The sequence below is a fragment of the Echiichthys vipera genome (genome assembly GCF_963691815.1).
Source record: "Echiichthys vipera genome assembly, chromosome: 12".
Lineage (NCBI taxonomy): Eukaryota > Metazoa > Chordata > Actinopteri > Perciformes > Trachinidae > Echiichthys > Echiichthys vipera.
Window position 1 is genome coordinate 3187577 of NC_139837.1, and position 14953 is coordinate 3202529.

The following is a 14953-nucleotide window of genomic DNA, read 5'->3' on the forward strand; positions in this document are numbered from 1 at the left end:
GGTGGAGAGATTAGATCTCCACACTGGCCTGGGAACGCCTCGGGATCCCCCAGTTAGAGCTGGTTAATGTGGCCCAGGAAAGGGAAGTTTGGGGTCCCCTGCTAAAGCTGCTGCCCCTGAGGCCCGACCCCGGATAAGAGGCTGAAGATGAGATGAGATGACTTGTGTCCCCCAACTTTATGGAAGTGCAACACAAAATCACTTGAGTACCTCTTTTACCAATGTGTTAACTGGCAGAAAGTCAATCCAACAAATCGGATGATGGATGAGATCTTTATTACTATAAAGTCGTGGCTGAAATCATCATGGAGCGGAGATCATGGTTGGACACCAGGGTGCTGCAGCATATGTTTTTAGAAAAATACTTTTACAATAAACAATAATCACTCATTGTGTAAAATGAAATCTCAATAACTGAATGTGCAGCACTTAAACAGGGCAAACATCTTTACAGTCTGCACTAATATATGTTTATAACCTCATTGCACCCCGTATGTGCTTTACTTTCTCTGCTCTTCTGAATACGTACTCATCTTCCTCCCCACCCCCTCCAGGTTCGTCACGCGCTTCATCGAGCTCGACGGCCTCACCTGCCTCCTCAACTTCCTGCGCAGCATGGACTACGAGACGTCAGAGAGCCGCGTCCACACCTCCGTCATCGGCTGCATCAAGGCCCTGATGAACAACTCCCAGGGCCGCGCGCACGTCCTGGCCCACCCGCAGAGCATCAACACCATCTCACAGAGCCTGCGGACGGAGAACATCAAGACCAAAGTGGCGGTGCTGGAGATCCTCGGGGCGGTGTGCCTGGTGCCCGACGGACACAAGAAGGTGCTGCAGGCCATGGCACACTACCAGAAATACGCCGCAGAGAGGACTCGCTTTCAGGTGAGGGACACCGAAGGGGTCTTTATCGTTACTTGAATACTTCGAGCCTCGTGGTTCATGACAGAGAGCATGGGAAATGGCAGACAGCATATTTCAAAGTAATGCTCCAATGAATCAAGCTGTGGTCATTTAGATAAGTTGGAGACTCGTGCTGCAGCACCTCAGACGGTTGGCCTGAGGTTAAGTCAACACTCGGGCCATGTTTAAGGCAGGTGAGGTCATCCAGAGTTATGGAGGTCGGGGTATGTGCAGTACTTTAGTAACTAGCAGGACTGAGTCAACATGCCACATGTCAAACGTCCCCGGGGGAGAGTGCTAAATCATGGCTCCTCAGGCTGAGCTAACACCGCAGGAGCTGAGCAAGTCTCAACTTATGAGGCCTTTTTAATGTTGCGTTGTGATTAAGCTGCAAAAGTATGACGGGAGTCGGTGTCGGAGAGAACAAAGGGAAGTGTGAGAAGTGACACCTGTGACCCTGTTGTCACCTTTAACGTTGTTTTGGATTTCAGTGACATGTCTGTTTCATCTCTGACTCAGTTTCTATGTGATGATTTCAGCCTTGGATCATAATTTCAATCAAACGCTCTCGCTGACTAACTCTCCCGTCCGTCCTGAACCCGCAGACGCTGCTGAACGAGCTGGACAAGAGCACGGGCCGCTACAGAGACGAGGTCAACCTAAAGACCGCCATCATGTCCTTCATCAACGCGGTGCTCAACGCTGGAGCCGGGGAGGTCAGCACGCACACCCACATGTCTTTTAGATCACATGTAGGAAAAACCTGTATCTGGGAAAGACGTCATCAGATACCTGCGATATTTTTTAATTTTACAGTATTATTTAAGGAATCAGCCGACCTGTTTAAGTTTGAGTAAAAGAACTAAAAGTGAAACACAAAAATCTGTAGTTAGACGCAGTTTTATAAAACTACTGTTAGCTTGAACTTACAGGTTCAACATTCGCTCTCTGGCAGAGAGTTAAATGAGAAGAGTGACGCTACTCTCATGTTTCTATGGTAAATATGAATCTACAGCGAGCAGATGGTTAGCTTAGCTTAGCATAGAGCAAACTGCAAACACCATCAAAACATGCGGATAATACATGTGCCTTAAAACCATTAAGAGTTCAAAGTACAATTGAAATATTAAGAGTATAAACCAATTAAAGGTTTAAACAGATGACATTGGGGCGTGAGGCGGGGTCCACCCTGGACAGGACGCCAGTCTATCACAGGACACATAGAGACGAACAGAGACAGACGACCATTCACACCTACGGGTGATTTAGAGTCATCAATGAACCGAACACCTGCACGTCTTTGGACTGTGGGAGGAAAAATCATAATTATAAAATATAATTTATTTATCAAGCATCTTTGCTCCTGAAGCTAGCAAGCTAGCTCAAAGTGGACAGGTTTTTGACAAGGAAGAGACCAAAGGAACAGACCAACAGTCCTGCTGCGGAGGACACTTCTGCAAACAAACCTAAGAACTCCTGTCCAGCTAAAATAAGAAGGTCTGACGCAGCACACATTAAATATGGCTCAGAATAAATAAACAGAGAAATGGCCATGATTGCCTGAAACGTGTGCTCTGTCTGGAGAGCCTCTCAAACGAGTGTTTAAAACTTTTGTAACTTCAGTGTAACTCGATACAAAAACATCCGGCAGAGGCCGAAAAAACGGCAGACTTCTTCAGACGTAAGTAAGGCGTAAGAGCTTTAGGTCAGCCAATATGCTGCATTCACACAGCAACCTACCGTCGAGCGGGCCCTGAAGGCATCATCTTCAGTTTCATACCACATTGCTCGTGCAAAAAAAGCCTCACACAGTCGGAGAGGATTTGCTTTTACCAACAAACAAAAATGTTGATGTGTGATATATTTTGTAGCATTGTCGGTGGGTTCTCAAAGGGGTCCCTTGCCAGAAGCTGATGCTCTTTGGGGGCCGTGGCGTGGAACAGTTTGGGAACCTCTGGTCTAGTTGACTGCCGATACAAGCATGCAGGAGTTTGTCAGCATCCTCAAAGGATAAAAAGCTCCCTACCTTCGGGATATATCTTTAATGATTAGATCAAACTACGCCCAGGCAGATGTTAAATATTGAGTTACCTACCACCCCATTTGAGGTGTCTGATGACCCTTTATTACCACCTGTGTGTGAGCAGTTCAGTCATTTTCTCTTGACGTTTGCTCTTTTGTCAGGACAACCTTGAGTTCCGCCTCCACCTAAGGTACGAGTTCCTGATGTTGGGCATCCAGCCGGTCATCGACAAGCTCCGAGAGCACGAGAACGCCACTCTGGATAGGTGAGAGTGAGAGACCTCAAGAGCGACCGACTGATTATCAATGATCTGTTGGCCTTCTTAACACTTAACAGCACTGTGGTCACTTTAACTCCTTATTGTGATCCAGTTTTTATGGATGCACTTGCACTTTGTTTGTTTGTTGAATTGATGTTAATCGTTTTCCTGTAAAATGTAGTTTGTTTTGCTGCTGGCTGCACAGATAATCACCCTCCGGGGGCAATAAAGATCTCTGGACTTGACTCTTAAGAATAGTAATAATTCTGCAGAGCAGGAGAAAAACACTTCAGCATCAGGAGGTTTATTGTTCAGCTGGTTTTCACTTTGGAGGAATTTTCCCTGGTGCATTCAATAAAACATTAAGAGCCAATAAAAATACTAAAACAAATGTATACGATGACTGTTTGGAAGCTGTACAGTTTAGTGCAGGACGTGCAGGGATAATAGTGCGTTTATATTGGTGTTATATCCTTGTAGTTTGGGGTGAAGGTACAGTAAATACTTTAATCTCAGGCTGTTATTTCTCCCTGTGCAGGCATTTGGACTTCTTTGAGATGGTGCGGAATGAGGACGACTCTGAGTTGGCCAAGAGATTTGATGCGGTGAGTAACTCTGAATTTACTCCTACTGGAAATGCCCACTTGAGACGTGAGCGTCGCACGTTGTGTGTGTCAGTACTCCGCACTGTCTCCGTCAGCCGTGAATGTCTCAGCCGTCTGTCAGCGGCCGAGTGGACCAGCTGACCTGCCCTCACCAGGCTGTGCGACTGACCAAAGACTGGCTGAAATGATCTAAAGGCAAGCAAAGCGATGTTGGGACTTGATAGTAACTCAGGACCTGTTCTTTTATTTGACAGACCCATGTAGATACTAAGAGCGCCGGTGCCATGTTTGAGCTGATCAAGAAGAAGCTGAGCCACTCAGACGCCTACCCCAACCTCCTCTCCATCCTCCAGCACTGCCTGCAGATGCCCTGTGAGTCCCTACATGACCTTTAACCTTATCAAAATGAATACAATCAAATGTGCATACAGGGTTTCTGTTTTTATGTGAAGGTCCGGAACAAAAAACAGACAATTCATACCTACAACGTACTTTATATCGTAGACCATGTGATATTTATTGGACGTACCTCACTCTCTCTGTCTGTGACTCCACACCAGATAAACGTGGAGGTGGCAGCCTGCAGCACTGGCAGCTCCTAGACAGGATCCTCCAGCAGATAGTCCTCCAGGACGACAAGGGAGAGGACCCCGACCTCGCCCCTCTGGACAACTTCAGTGTTAAGAACATCATTCGCATGTAAGTGGGACCTCATCAACCTCTAATCAGACAAGAGCAGTTTTTATTCACGTGATTATGTAAAGGCGTCTTTTTCATATGGTAATTTACCATCATAGGACATCGCTGCACACGGTGATCCAGGCCAAACAGTGAGCCGATTCATAACAGGAGAAGCCAGAGGGTTAAAGTGGGGTTTGGCGGGTGGGGGATGGGAGGAGACAGGGCTGGCCGTTAAACCAAGCCTCCACGACAGCGACTTCCTGGTTGATCCAATCAGGAAGCTCCGTCAGCGTCAGTTCTCTGAGTGTCCACTAGGGGCAGGTTTCATAACAGAGCAGTTTCTCATTGACCCCCATGTTAAACAGGCCGTTTACACAGCATCATTAAACCTGTTTAAGGACAAAAGAACATTCTAGTCTGTGTGTTTATCTCAGATCTCCATGACAACACTGAGGGGGAGGGGCTAGTTTTTATTTTATTGGAGGTTAAAGTTTATGAATAATTAGGGGCGTGGCCTCTTGAGTGACAGCTAGCCTCTGGCCCTCACTTCTCCTCGGAGGTAAACGTCAGCCAGATGGACGTACGCCCCTCCCCCCAACATCACATACATGCCCTTTTTTGGTCAGAGGAAATGAGGCGGAGTCAAAGTCAAACATGGAGACTCCCGTAGGCGAAGACGATTGGATCAAGTTGAGAGAACGGACCCCGATGGAGACGCTACGTCCATTTTTTATACAGTCTGTGGTTATGTCACATGGAATAACATGCAGGTTGGATAACAGTACAATTTAATTGGCAGCCCCCTCGCTCTGACATCTCTCCATTAATTGCATGTATATAGGTCCTGTTTGTGCATGTGTGTATTTCGGGCCTGTGTGTGTGTGTGTGTGTGTGTGTGTGTGTGTGTGTAACCTGCATAATAAGTGAAAAAATTGAATTTCCTCCTTTTGGGATTAATAAAGTAATAATTCTTCTTCTTCTTGAATGCTCGTAATCGATTCACACACAGAAATCCACGAGGCGATCTAAAAACAAATTGGTCAATAATGAGGCGTAGCTCTTCTAACTGCTCGTGTTGGTGAACGCAGTCTGAACTCGATTACAGAGTCAGCGCGGCTTTAATCACAGCCGGGCCGGCGCTCCGGGGATCCAACTCATTAACGCAAAAAGACACAATCACTGGATTGTTCCCCGGTCAGATAAATACCTTTACATAGCTGTGGAAAAATGGGGTCTGTACAAGAGTGTTAATTTAGGGTCAGGCACGCGTGTCGGAGCTGTCGTCATGGTGACCGCAGATGATGAATGACTGTCTTCCAGTTGTTTTAACAGTTGTTTTAAGGCCCCCCCTCCTCCTCCCCCTCCCGAGCCGCCGCGGCTTGAGACAAACTGTGCGTTTTCAGCCGTTAGCCGTCGGGGGCCTCGGGCACGCAGCCAAGACAGTGGGGAAATCTCAGTTTATGCAAATGTTTCCAGGCGTAATGTACTCTAGGAGGGTTTATGGAAACACAACAAGACTTTGGCAGCAGTGCAAAGCGAGGGATAGGTTTCGACCGCCGTGATGGATCCGCAATCGGACAGCAATGGACGTCCGTGCTTAGATGCAGCGTCCAAGTCCGCTGTACGTACGCTACTGGAAAGAATTACACGCAAGTGAGCTGATTGCACAAACAGTAGTGGCTGAATTAGTGAACAAAGCAGGAGCGAGCTGGGGCCAAGGTTTACCACGCTACATGTTTTATGGTGCTTTCACCGCTGAGACTAAACATCCATCACTGATCTGAAGCCTGCTCTAGAAATAACAACAAAAAGAAGAAGAAGCAGAGAGAGGAAGAAAGCTGCTGAAAGAAAAGAATGACAGCACGTCTGAAAGAGAAAATCACGTTCACTGGAAGAAACACACGGCAAATGCATTGTGTGGACGAGGCTCTGTATGCCATCTTTTCACGCCACACACACACACACACACACACACACACACACACACACACACACACACACACACACACACACACACACACACACACACACACACACACACACGCACACACACGTCTTTGGCTCCTGAACACAAGTACAGATTGGTTTGATTCCAGTGAAACCCGGACCACAAACCCCTTAAATGTCCGTGATCATTTGGAGACCAATCCTTCTGAGTGACAGTGACAGCGCCCGTGACAGTGACTGTGGCAGTGACAGCGCCCGTGATGACGCACAGAAAACACTTTCTCCTTCTTTAAATGATTATTCCTCCCTGTTGTCTCCTGCATGAAGCCGGGTGACTGCTTCCCCTGCACCTGAACACGGCTGACTTGGTCGACCTGCGCGCTTAATGCGATTTAGAGCGATTTCCTTTTGATCTCCAGCTTCCACTTTCATGCCAGCTTCCTCCGATTCTACCCACGACCCCCTGCTGCCAGCTTCACTTCACCTCACCTTCCTGTGCAACCACATTCTCCGCTCTCATCACTGGCACCGCAGCTCCAGAACAATACAGAGATAGAGCGTAGAGGCGTGTTGAAAGCGACCTTATTGCACCAGTGATTACTGGTTTACTGTAAATGCTTCCTTACACCGAAGCTCTGATGCAGAACTCCAGTGCTTCTCTGCCTTCTAGCCGTGCCCTCAAACTTCCTGATGCATTGATATCAGACTCGTCTTTGATCTGAGAAGTGCTGCTGACTGGAAGCATTGACCACAGGAGTGCGTTAACAGCTTGGGAGGATAGGGGGAAGCTTTTACAAAGACGTACAGTAACTCTCTCTTATAATCAGGGGTTAGACGGAGCCGGAAGGATAAGTAAATGAATCTGTCACTTTCATCATCCTCCATGAAGGAGGTCTGTGGTCAGTTCACATGCCTATTAAAACAGTAGGACAGTCGAGTGTCTGTTATCTAATCTGCTAAAGTCAGTGGAACAGGGGAAGTGAAAATACTGTGGTAGCCTCCTGGTTACACACACAATCAGTAGTGAAAGGAGCAACGTTGGATCAGACATACTAGAATGTTCTTTTGTCCTTAAACAGGTTTAATGATGCTGTGTAAACGGCCTGTTTAACATGGGGCTCAATGAGAAACTGCTCTGTTATGAAACCTGCCCCTAGTGGACACTCAGAGAACTGACGCTGACGGAGCTTCCTGATTGGATCAAACAGGAAGTGGCTTGGACATAACATGGGGTTCCCACAGAATAACAGCCAAATAATCTCGTCCATAAAATATCATTTGAACGTTCATATGACCCTGAACAAAAGCAGAATGGGAGGCAGAGCCTTCAGCTACCAAGCTCCTCTCCTGTGGAACCGACTCCCAAGTGTTATTCTGGAGGCAGACACTGTCCCTGTATTTATGAGTACGCTCAAAACTTTCCTCTTTGATAAAGCTTGAAGCTCGGGCTCACGAGCCCTTAGCACTGTTGTTATTTCTATGATGATTGTGTCAAAGACAGATGTCCGTCCTCCCCCAGGCTGGGTCTGTCTGACGTTCCTGTCTGTTAAAGTGAAGGTTTTCATTGCCACAGTACTCTACGGGGGAATTGTTGGGTCCATTTGGATCCTATGGGTCATAGTGTGGTCTATACCTGCCCTGTAAAGTGTCCTGAGATAACTGTTGTTGTGATGTGGCACTGTAAATAAAATTGACACGGTGGGGTAGTGGTTAGCACTGTCGCCTCTCAGCCAGAAGCTTCCACGTTCGCGTCCCGGCTGGCACCTTTCTGTGTGGAGTTTGCATGTTGTCCCCGTGTCTGCGTGGGTTTTCTCCGGGTTCTCCGGTTTCCTCCCACAGTCCAAAGACGTGCAGGTGTTCGGTTCATTGATGACTCTAAATCACCCGTAGGTGTGAATGGTTGTCTGTCTCTGTTCGTCTCTATGTGCCCTGTGATAGACTGGCGTCCTGTCCAGGGTGGACCCCGCCTCACGCCCTATGTGGTTCCTTCTCATCTCAAGGAAAATAGGAGAATATAGAAAATGTGCCTTTTTTGCCGTGTGTTTTCCAGGATTCGTCTCCTCTCCCTCACTCTTTGTTTCTCATGTTTGTTTCACACTCTGCGCTCCGTGACACTGAATCATGTCTGTTCTCTCAACTCTAGCCACGGCTTCCACAGATGCTCAAGGTTTCACTTTCCAGTCTTTCTTCAGCTTAATGAATTCCTCCAAACTCTCAGTTTGATCATCATCTTTTCATCATTTTCTTTCTTTCTTCAGCTTTAACACGTTACCTCCTATGTTTTGACTTCCCCCATGTGCAGTCTCCCTGGTTTCTGATGATCTGAAACACTCATTCCTCACATTCGCTGATCTCACATTTATTATTTCACAACATCACAAACTCGTAACCCTGTTTAACCTCAAGCTGAACCACGTGGCAGAACGTATAACTGGATATAATTGATTTCAGCCGTGCAGGATTTACTTCAGCACTAATGTTGTGTGATCAGCTTAAACGAGTGAACTGCATCAACCCAGTCAATGCTAGTAACCTCTAATCTTAATCTGGACGCCTCCCACAACAAAAAAGTTAGTTAGGAGTTAAGAACTCTTTTCAGTGATCAGTGGATTTTCAATCCACTTGTTGAATTGCCTCCAAACAGTCTGCTTTGACCGGGTGTGACTGCAGTTGACTCCTACATGCGAGCTTCTTTTAAAGGGCCGCGCTCATCTTGTGTCTGTGCTCATCTGTGTCCGCCTGCTTCACAGGTTGGTCAATGAGAACGAGGTGAGACAGTGGCGAGACCAGGCAGAGAAGTTCAGGAAAGGTGAGCCTTCTTTGACACGCTGCACTCTGCAGGCTGAAAGAGAAAATGCATCATGCGCTCTTATCCGCAGAAATCATCTGCTTCTCTGTGTGCACCTCTACATCATATGAACGCATGTCTTGTGTCCTTAGATCACGTAGAGCTGCTGGGTAAACTCGAGAGAAAGGAGCGGGAGTGTGAAACCAAGACCCAGGAAAAGGACGACATGATGAAGACCCTGAACAAGATGAAGGACAAACTCCAGCGTGAGGGAGTGGAGCTGCGCTCAGCCAGGGAGCAAGTGCTGGACCTGTCCTCACGCATCAATGATGTATCTGTAAGCAGTCCCGCTGTCAGTCATATGCTGCCCTGTAATCATGAAGCTAAGTGTTTGTTCAGCCTAAACTGCAGCCACCAGAGAGCAATAGAGATGTTTTGGGAAGCCGTTCATCTTTATATGCAGTCCATGATTTAAAAAATCTACCTCGCAGTCCACCATTGGACAGTCGCAATGCATTTTGGGGCAGTTTAGTGTGTCAACATACGTCAATAACTCAGAAATGACTACTTATTCAGTATAACATCACAGCATTTCCCATGCACATGTTGCATCCTCAAGCAGACGTGACTTGGTCTCTTCCATTTGGCAACTTTTATTCACCTCAGTCCTTCGTTATCGTGGTTTTACAACAAGAAAGACAACCGGCCCGCGCCTCAGCACAACACAGGGGCCGTGATACACAGCGTGACTCCACTGTTGTTTCCCTACGCTCCACCGCGCACATTAACGACGTCACTTCTGAACTCTGACCTCTACTGAGTGACTTTAATCAGGATTACATTACAACTATGACGAAAAACAAAGAATAGCTTCTGTTTAAACAGAATGGCCCTCATTTATCAATCTCGCGTGAAAACGGGCGCAGATCTGAGCGCAGAATTGTTTGTAGGACAGGACCCACGTGTGATTTATGAAACATTCGTATCCGACCAATCTCAGCGTACGAATGAGCTGGCCTTGATGAATGCGGCGGCTGAATTTGATCGTCGTTAACACGTTACGCCCTTAAATATTCCTGGTTCGATTCCTCGCCCACTGAGGTCAAACACAGAGAGGAGAAACGCAGGTTAGAAAAGCCACTTTTCCGACACACAGATCGGCTCCTGACATCCGAGATGGAGCAAAATAAAGATGTGCTTTTTTGTCTTAAGAGTGGAATAAAAGGGGCCAATCATAAAAACGCTGTATGGAAAAGAATAACGGAGGCAGTCAACCCGAAGCAGCGCTCCACTGTGACCCGTGTGCGTGTGTGTGCACTGCTGAACCTGCGCTCCTGCTCTGTAGCGGGGTTTGCCAGCTGGGTTATTTGGTATCCCGTTAGAGGATAACCTTTGTCACCTAGAACCATACCAACATGTTAATCATGATGATTTAATGCAACTTATCGAGGGTAGCCACTCACAAATCATCTGTACATTTATCGAGTGGTAGTTTTTGCGATTGATGAATGCGTAATCATTCATGGACGGTGCCTTCAGACGCACATGAGTACAATCAATTGCAACACACACAAAGTCCACATACTCTACAGTTGGAACACACTACATTCTCAATTTTACGTCAAACTTAGTAGGAATATTTTGCTTGTATGCAGCTACAGCCACTGTAGTTTGAGTTTAGCGCCCGTTAGCTTATGCATCGGAGCTAATGATTAAGTTACTGCCGGTTACTGGGTGATTTCTCATTTCTGATGATGAAATCTTATTAAAAGTGTTTGTTGTTATTACACAAACGGGCTTTGTTTGTATCTTTCTTTGACAATAGCTGACGGTGTCATATAGACATATTTAGATCTGCAGTTTCACTTTCACTGTGCTGTCGAAAAGACGGCACGGCTGTAATTAGCCCGTCGTCAAACGACAGATGTTTTCCATCGTCATAAAATACATATCGTCATATCGCACCGCCCTGCTATTTGCTTAGGTAACTCCCAACAAGGCAGCGAACAAGGGTATTATAAAGAAATGTCAGAGCATCACTGGTATTTGCCTCTATTTGATGCTCGACGTTTTACTGAATAAATAAAAAACACTGCTTTGCCCAATGAATGTGATGAAATATTATTCAAAACATATAATAACTTTATCTTTTGTGTCGATCTCCTCACCAACAGGGCATCGGTGTGTCTTTCCCGCCTCCTCCTCCTCCTCCTGGTGGCCCCATGGCTCCACCTCCTCCGCCGATGATGGGTAGCTTTCCCCCGCCTCCTCCTCCGCTACCATTCAACTGCCCGCCTCCCCCGCCGCCTCCTCCCCCACCCGGAGCACCGCCTCCTCCACCGGGAGCCCCTCCTATCTTCGGAGCCCCGCCTCCTCCTATTCTTTCTTCATTCAACTCGGCGTCCACCATGCGCTCCAAGTCCATCCCTCAGCCTTCGCATCCCCTGAAGTCCTTCAACTGGGCCAAACTCGGAGAGGTGAGAGACCAGGAGAGCACTGTCTTTGCCCAACTATGCTGCCGTTGGGTGAAAAATTGGAAGAATGAAAATCTCATTTTGTAACCAACTCATGAAATTGTGATTGTCCAAAATGTACGATTGGTAAAAAAGGGGACATAATGTAGGCAGACCTCTCAATGTCACTTTGACGCAAATGCATAAGAGATAAGGTAAGGTCTACACACACTGTCCAGTCGTACCGTGGTCACGGCCAAGTTTGTCAAGTGTTGATACAACTGTTCCGCGCTTAAGCGTTTCCAGGCCGCGGCCCGGTTGAGAGGTGGGGTTTAGTAAAGCACGACTGCACACATACACGAGCACGAGCCCAAGCATTGATGGCGGTCCTGAGACTATTTACTTAGACCGGGGGTGGGCAATTCCGGTCCATGGTGCTTTTGTAAAGCGTGTATGCACATGTACGAGCACGAGACCTACGGCAGTTCTGAGGTCATTTCCTGTGCGCCTGTTGGGACGTAGAAAAAAGAAGGAGGGACCATGCGCGGACATTTCAAACAATGGCGGCGAAAGGTTCACGTTGGTGTGATGCGGAGGTGGAGTGTTTACTGCAGATTTGGTCGATGAAAAGATTCAAAAACAGTCGACAAGACGCACAAAAACTCTGAGGTCTACGGAAAGATCTGGAAACAAAGCCACGCATCGCCATGACGTCATCAATGCGCGTGGTATGGATGGACAGTGTGAGTGCGCCCTAAAGCACAGCAGGGATCATCTGGTCCAAATGTTTGACATCAGAGCTTTATGGCCCTACAGATCTAATGATGTGACAGTCTGAGCAGCGTGTTTCTGCAGTCTAACATGGTCTTAGCTGATAATCACACAACAAATTCAAAGCATCGGTTCGTCCCTGATTTAAAGTCTTGAGCAAGGAACAGCATTTAGAAGCAGCACCTTCATTGCTCATCATCGTCTGAACATGAACCCCTCATGTCCCTTTACCTCTTTTTCAGAACGTGATCAACGGCACCATCTGGAACGACATCGACGACCTGAGAGCTTTCAAGATCCTCGACCTCAAGGACATAGAGAAGATGTTTTCAGCCTATCAGAGACAACAGGTTTGGATTTGTTAGCGAGTAATAATGACCTTTCAGTGCGTGTGTTACTTTAGTCAAGCATCAACGTGAACGTGAACGCAGAAATCCACTTTACGCCTCTAGTTTAACAACGGTGGCATTTAAAGTTCTGTCTTGATCTCTTTAACGTGTGTGCGTGTGTGCGTGCGTGCGTGCGTGTGTGTGTGTGTGTGTGTGTGTGTGTGTGTGCTTGGCAGACTTTATATTTACTTTCAGCCATAAATATGTGTCCTGACTCCAGTTCATGTACAGATATTTTTATTGTAGTGTTGATAATCTGTGTGTGTGCGTGCCTTTGTATGTGCGTGTGCGTGTGTGCGTGTGCGTGTGTGTGTGTGCGTGTGTGTGTGTGTGTGCGTGCGTGTGTGCGTGGCGTTGGATGTTGTAAGAGGACTCTTCAGAGCACCCAGGGTCCAGGCTAACACGAGCAGCTGTTCACTGCTGAATGCCTCATTGTAGCGACGCTGCTGAGCTCCAGCCTTTGCCCGAGTGTCTGCAGAGCATTAGTGTGTGTGAGGACCGTTGAACCGTCTGGGTCTTGACGGACTCACGAAGTCACGAGGGGTCACGAAACAGGAAACTGAAGCGAACGCACTAAAATAAAGAAGCAATTGAAGAAAAGCCGTAGAACCAGGGACTAACTAATAGGATAATTGCAGCGTGCACGCCTCTGGGCCGATACCGTAGAGTACGCAGCAATTACTCCCCTCTGTGCTACAAACTAATTACACACCACTTGTCACGGGATAATATCGTGCGCATAAATTGATATTTTACTGCGTCAAATGGGTGCAAGTGGAGTGTCAATATAGGGCCTAATGGGTTTCTAGTAATCACACTTTAAATCTTTAAGGCTCAGTGGAAGAGCAGCACTCTGAGAGGCAGAATCCATTTCTAAGGTACTTTACTGCCACGGCTTAAAAGCTGAAAGCACCATTCTTGTTTTCAGGCTTTTATTAAAGAGCGACGGGTCATTTGAGGCTGTTGCCGACGGCGATTTACTGCGTGTGTTTATTTATACTGAGCAGGTTTGTGTTGGCACAGAGCAGCGGTGGTTAAATGGCGAGCTCTACGCACGCAGCCACAGAAAAACCCAAAAGATCTTCTCGGCCTCGGCGGCTCGGTCCCATTTGGCGAGAGCTGGATTCAGTTCAGCTGGACACTAGTGCGATGTTTATTCATGGCATAATTGCTTTTTTTTAAAGCTCGTCATTGGTCTGCCGTCCAGAATGGACTTTTGTTTACGCCCCCCCCCCCCCCCCCCCTCCTCTGTAGGATTAGTTACCACACTCATTTTTCATGTTCTTGTTTTTCCATGTCAGGACAGATGTAGATGCAATCAAAAGAACACATTACAACAATTGTGACCTCTTTAGGAACACAGAACGCAAACTAGAGCAGAGTTTACATATTTTAGTGTTTAGATATTTCAAATATAGACTTCATGAGCCCCCGAGGACCCGGACGGTAGATGATTATCGCCCTCCTCCTCACAGAAGGCTGCCCAGCTTCAGCTTGCCGTGTGCACAGTCGTAGATCTTTGCTCTGGTCGCCACTTTGTTTCTGCTTGAAGTGCTAATCTTTGCATGTTTTGTGTCTCTCTGCACTCTCTCCGATTGCCTGGGCAGGAGCTGCTCACTAACCAATCCTTCAAACAGGTGAGTTAAAGGTCTTCCAGCGCCTTAATGTCATGGTTACCACTGCTCCATCTCCTTCTCCTCTGTAACGCAGCAGACAGCCACAGAGGCCACTTACGCATGAATGCATTTAATGTTTAATGTTAATGTCTCTGGTTACAGGATGTGTACAAAGTGTTTCCTGTTGTTTTTAAAGATTCTTGAAATGTATGAACCTACATGGTAGTCATCAGTGTTGAAGCTGCTACTTTTTTATGTGATCAAAAGTTCACACTTGGGTCGTTCCCCTCGCTCTGATAAGGTCACTGTTAAACCCCAGTGTGAAGTACCTGCTCAGCACTAGACACAAAGTCAGTGACTAGCTGGGGATCATAGGGGAGCGTGCTCGGTGTCCGCTGTATGTGTGAATATCCTCTTTATAAGGTGATAATAAGTCATTTTACAGGCTGTTGGGCCGCCCTCAAGTGGTTAAAAGAATACATTACTGCAGGTTTGAAGACGTTTCTTTCAGTAGT

General features: G+C 47.0%; 1 protein-coding gene across 3 annotated transcripts in view; it reads left to right on the top strand.

Moving 5' to 3' along the window:
- The window catches only part of daam2 (dishevelled associated activator of morphogenesis 2), a 123991-nt gene that overhangs the window by 88969 nt on the left and 20069 nt on the right, over positions 1 to 14953 (top strand). For 2 of the 3 annotated variants that reach the window (XM_083924182.1, XM_083924181.1), the window contains exons 6-16: positions 555 to 888; positions 1512 to 1622; positions 3091 to 3194; positions 3727 to 3793; positions 4048 to 4165; positions 4354 to 4492; positions 9172 to 9230; positions 9362 to 9546; positions 11384 to 11686; positions 12676 to 12783; positions 14430 to 14459. In XM_083924182.1, coding sequence (XP_083780308.1) covers positions 555 to 888; positions 1512 to 1622; positions 3091 to 3194; positions 3727 to 3793; positions 4048 to 4165; positions 4354 to 4492; positions 9172 to 9230; positions 9362 to 9546; positions 11384 to 11686; positions 12676 to 12783; positions 14430 to 14459 — 1558 coding nt within the window. The remainder of the gene's footprint in view (positions 1 to 554; positions 889 to 1511; positions 1623 to 3090; positions 3195 to 3726; positions 3794 to 4047; positions 4166 to 4353; positions 4493 to 9171; positions 9231 to 9361; positions 9547 to 11383; positions 11687 to 12675; positions 12784 to 14429; positions 14460 to 14953) is intronic. The other variant, XM_083924183.1, reaches the window with a different exon arrangement.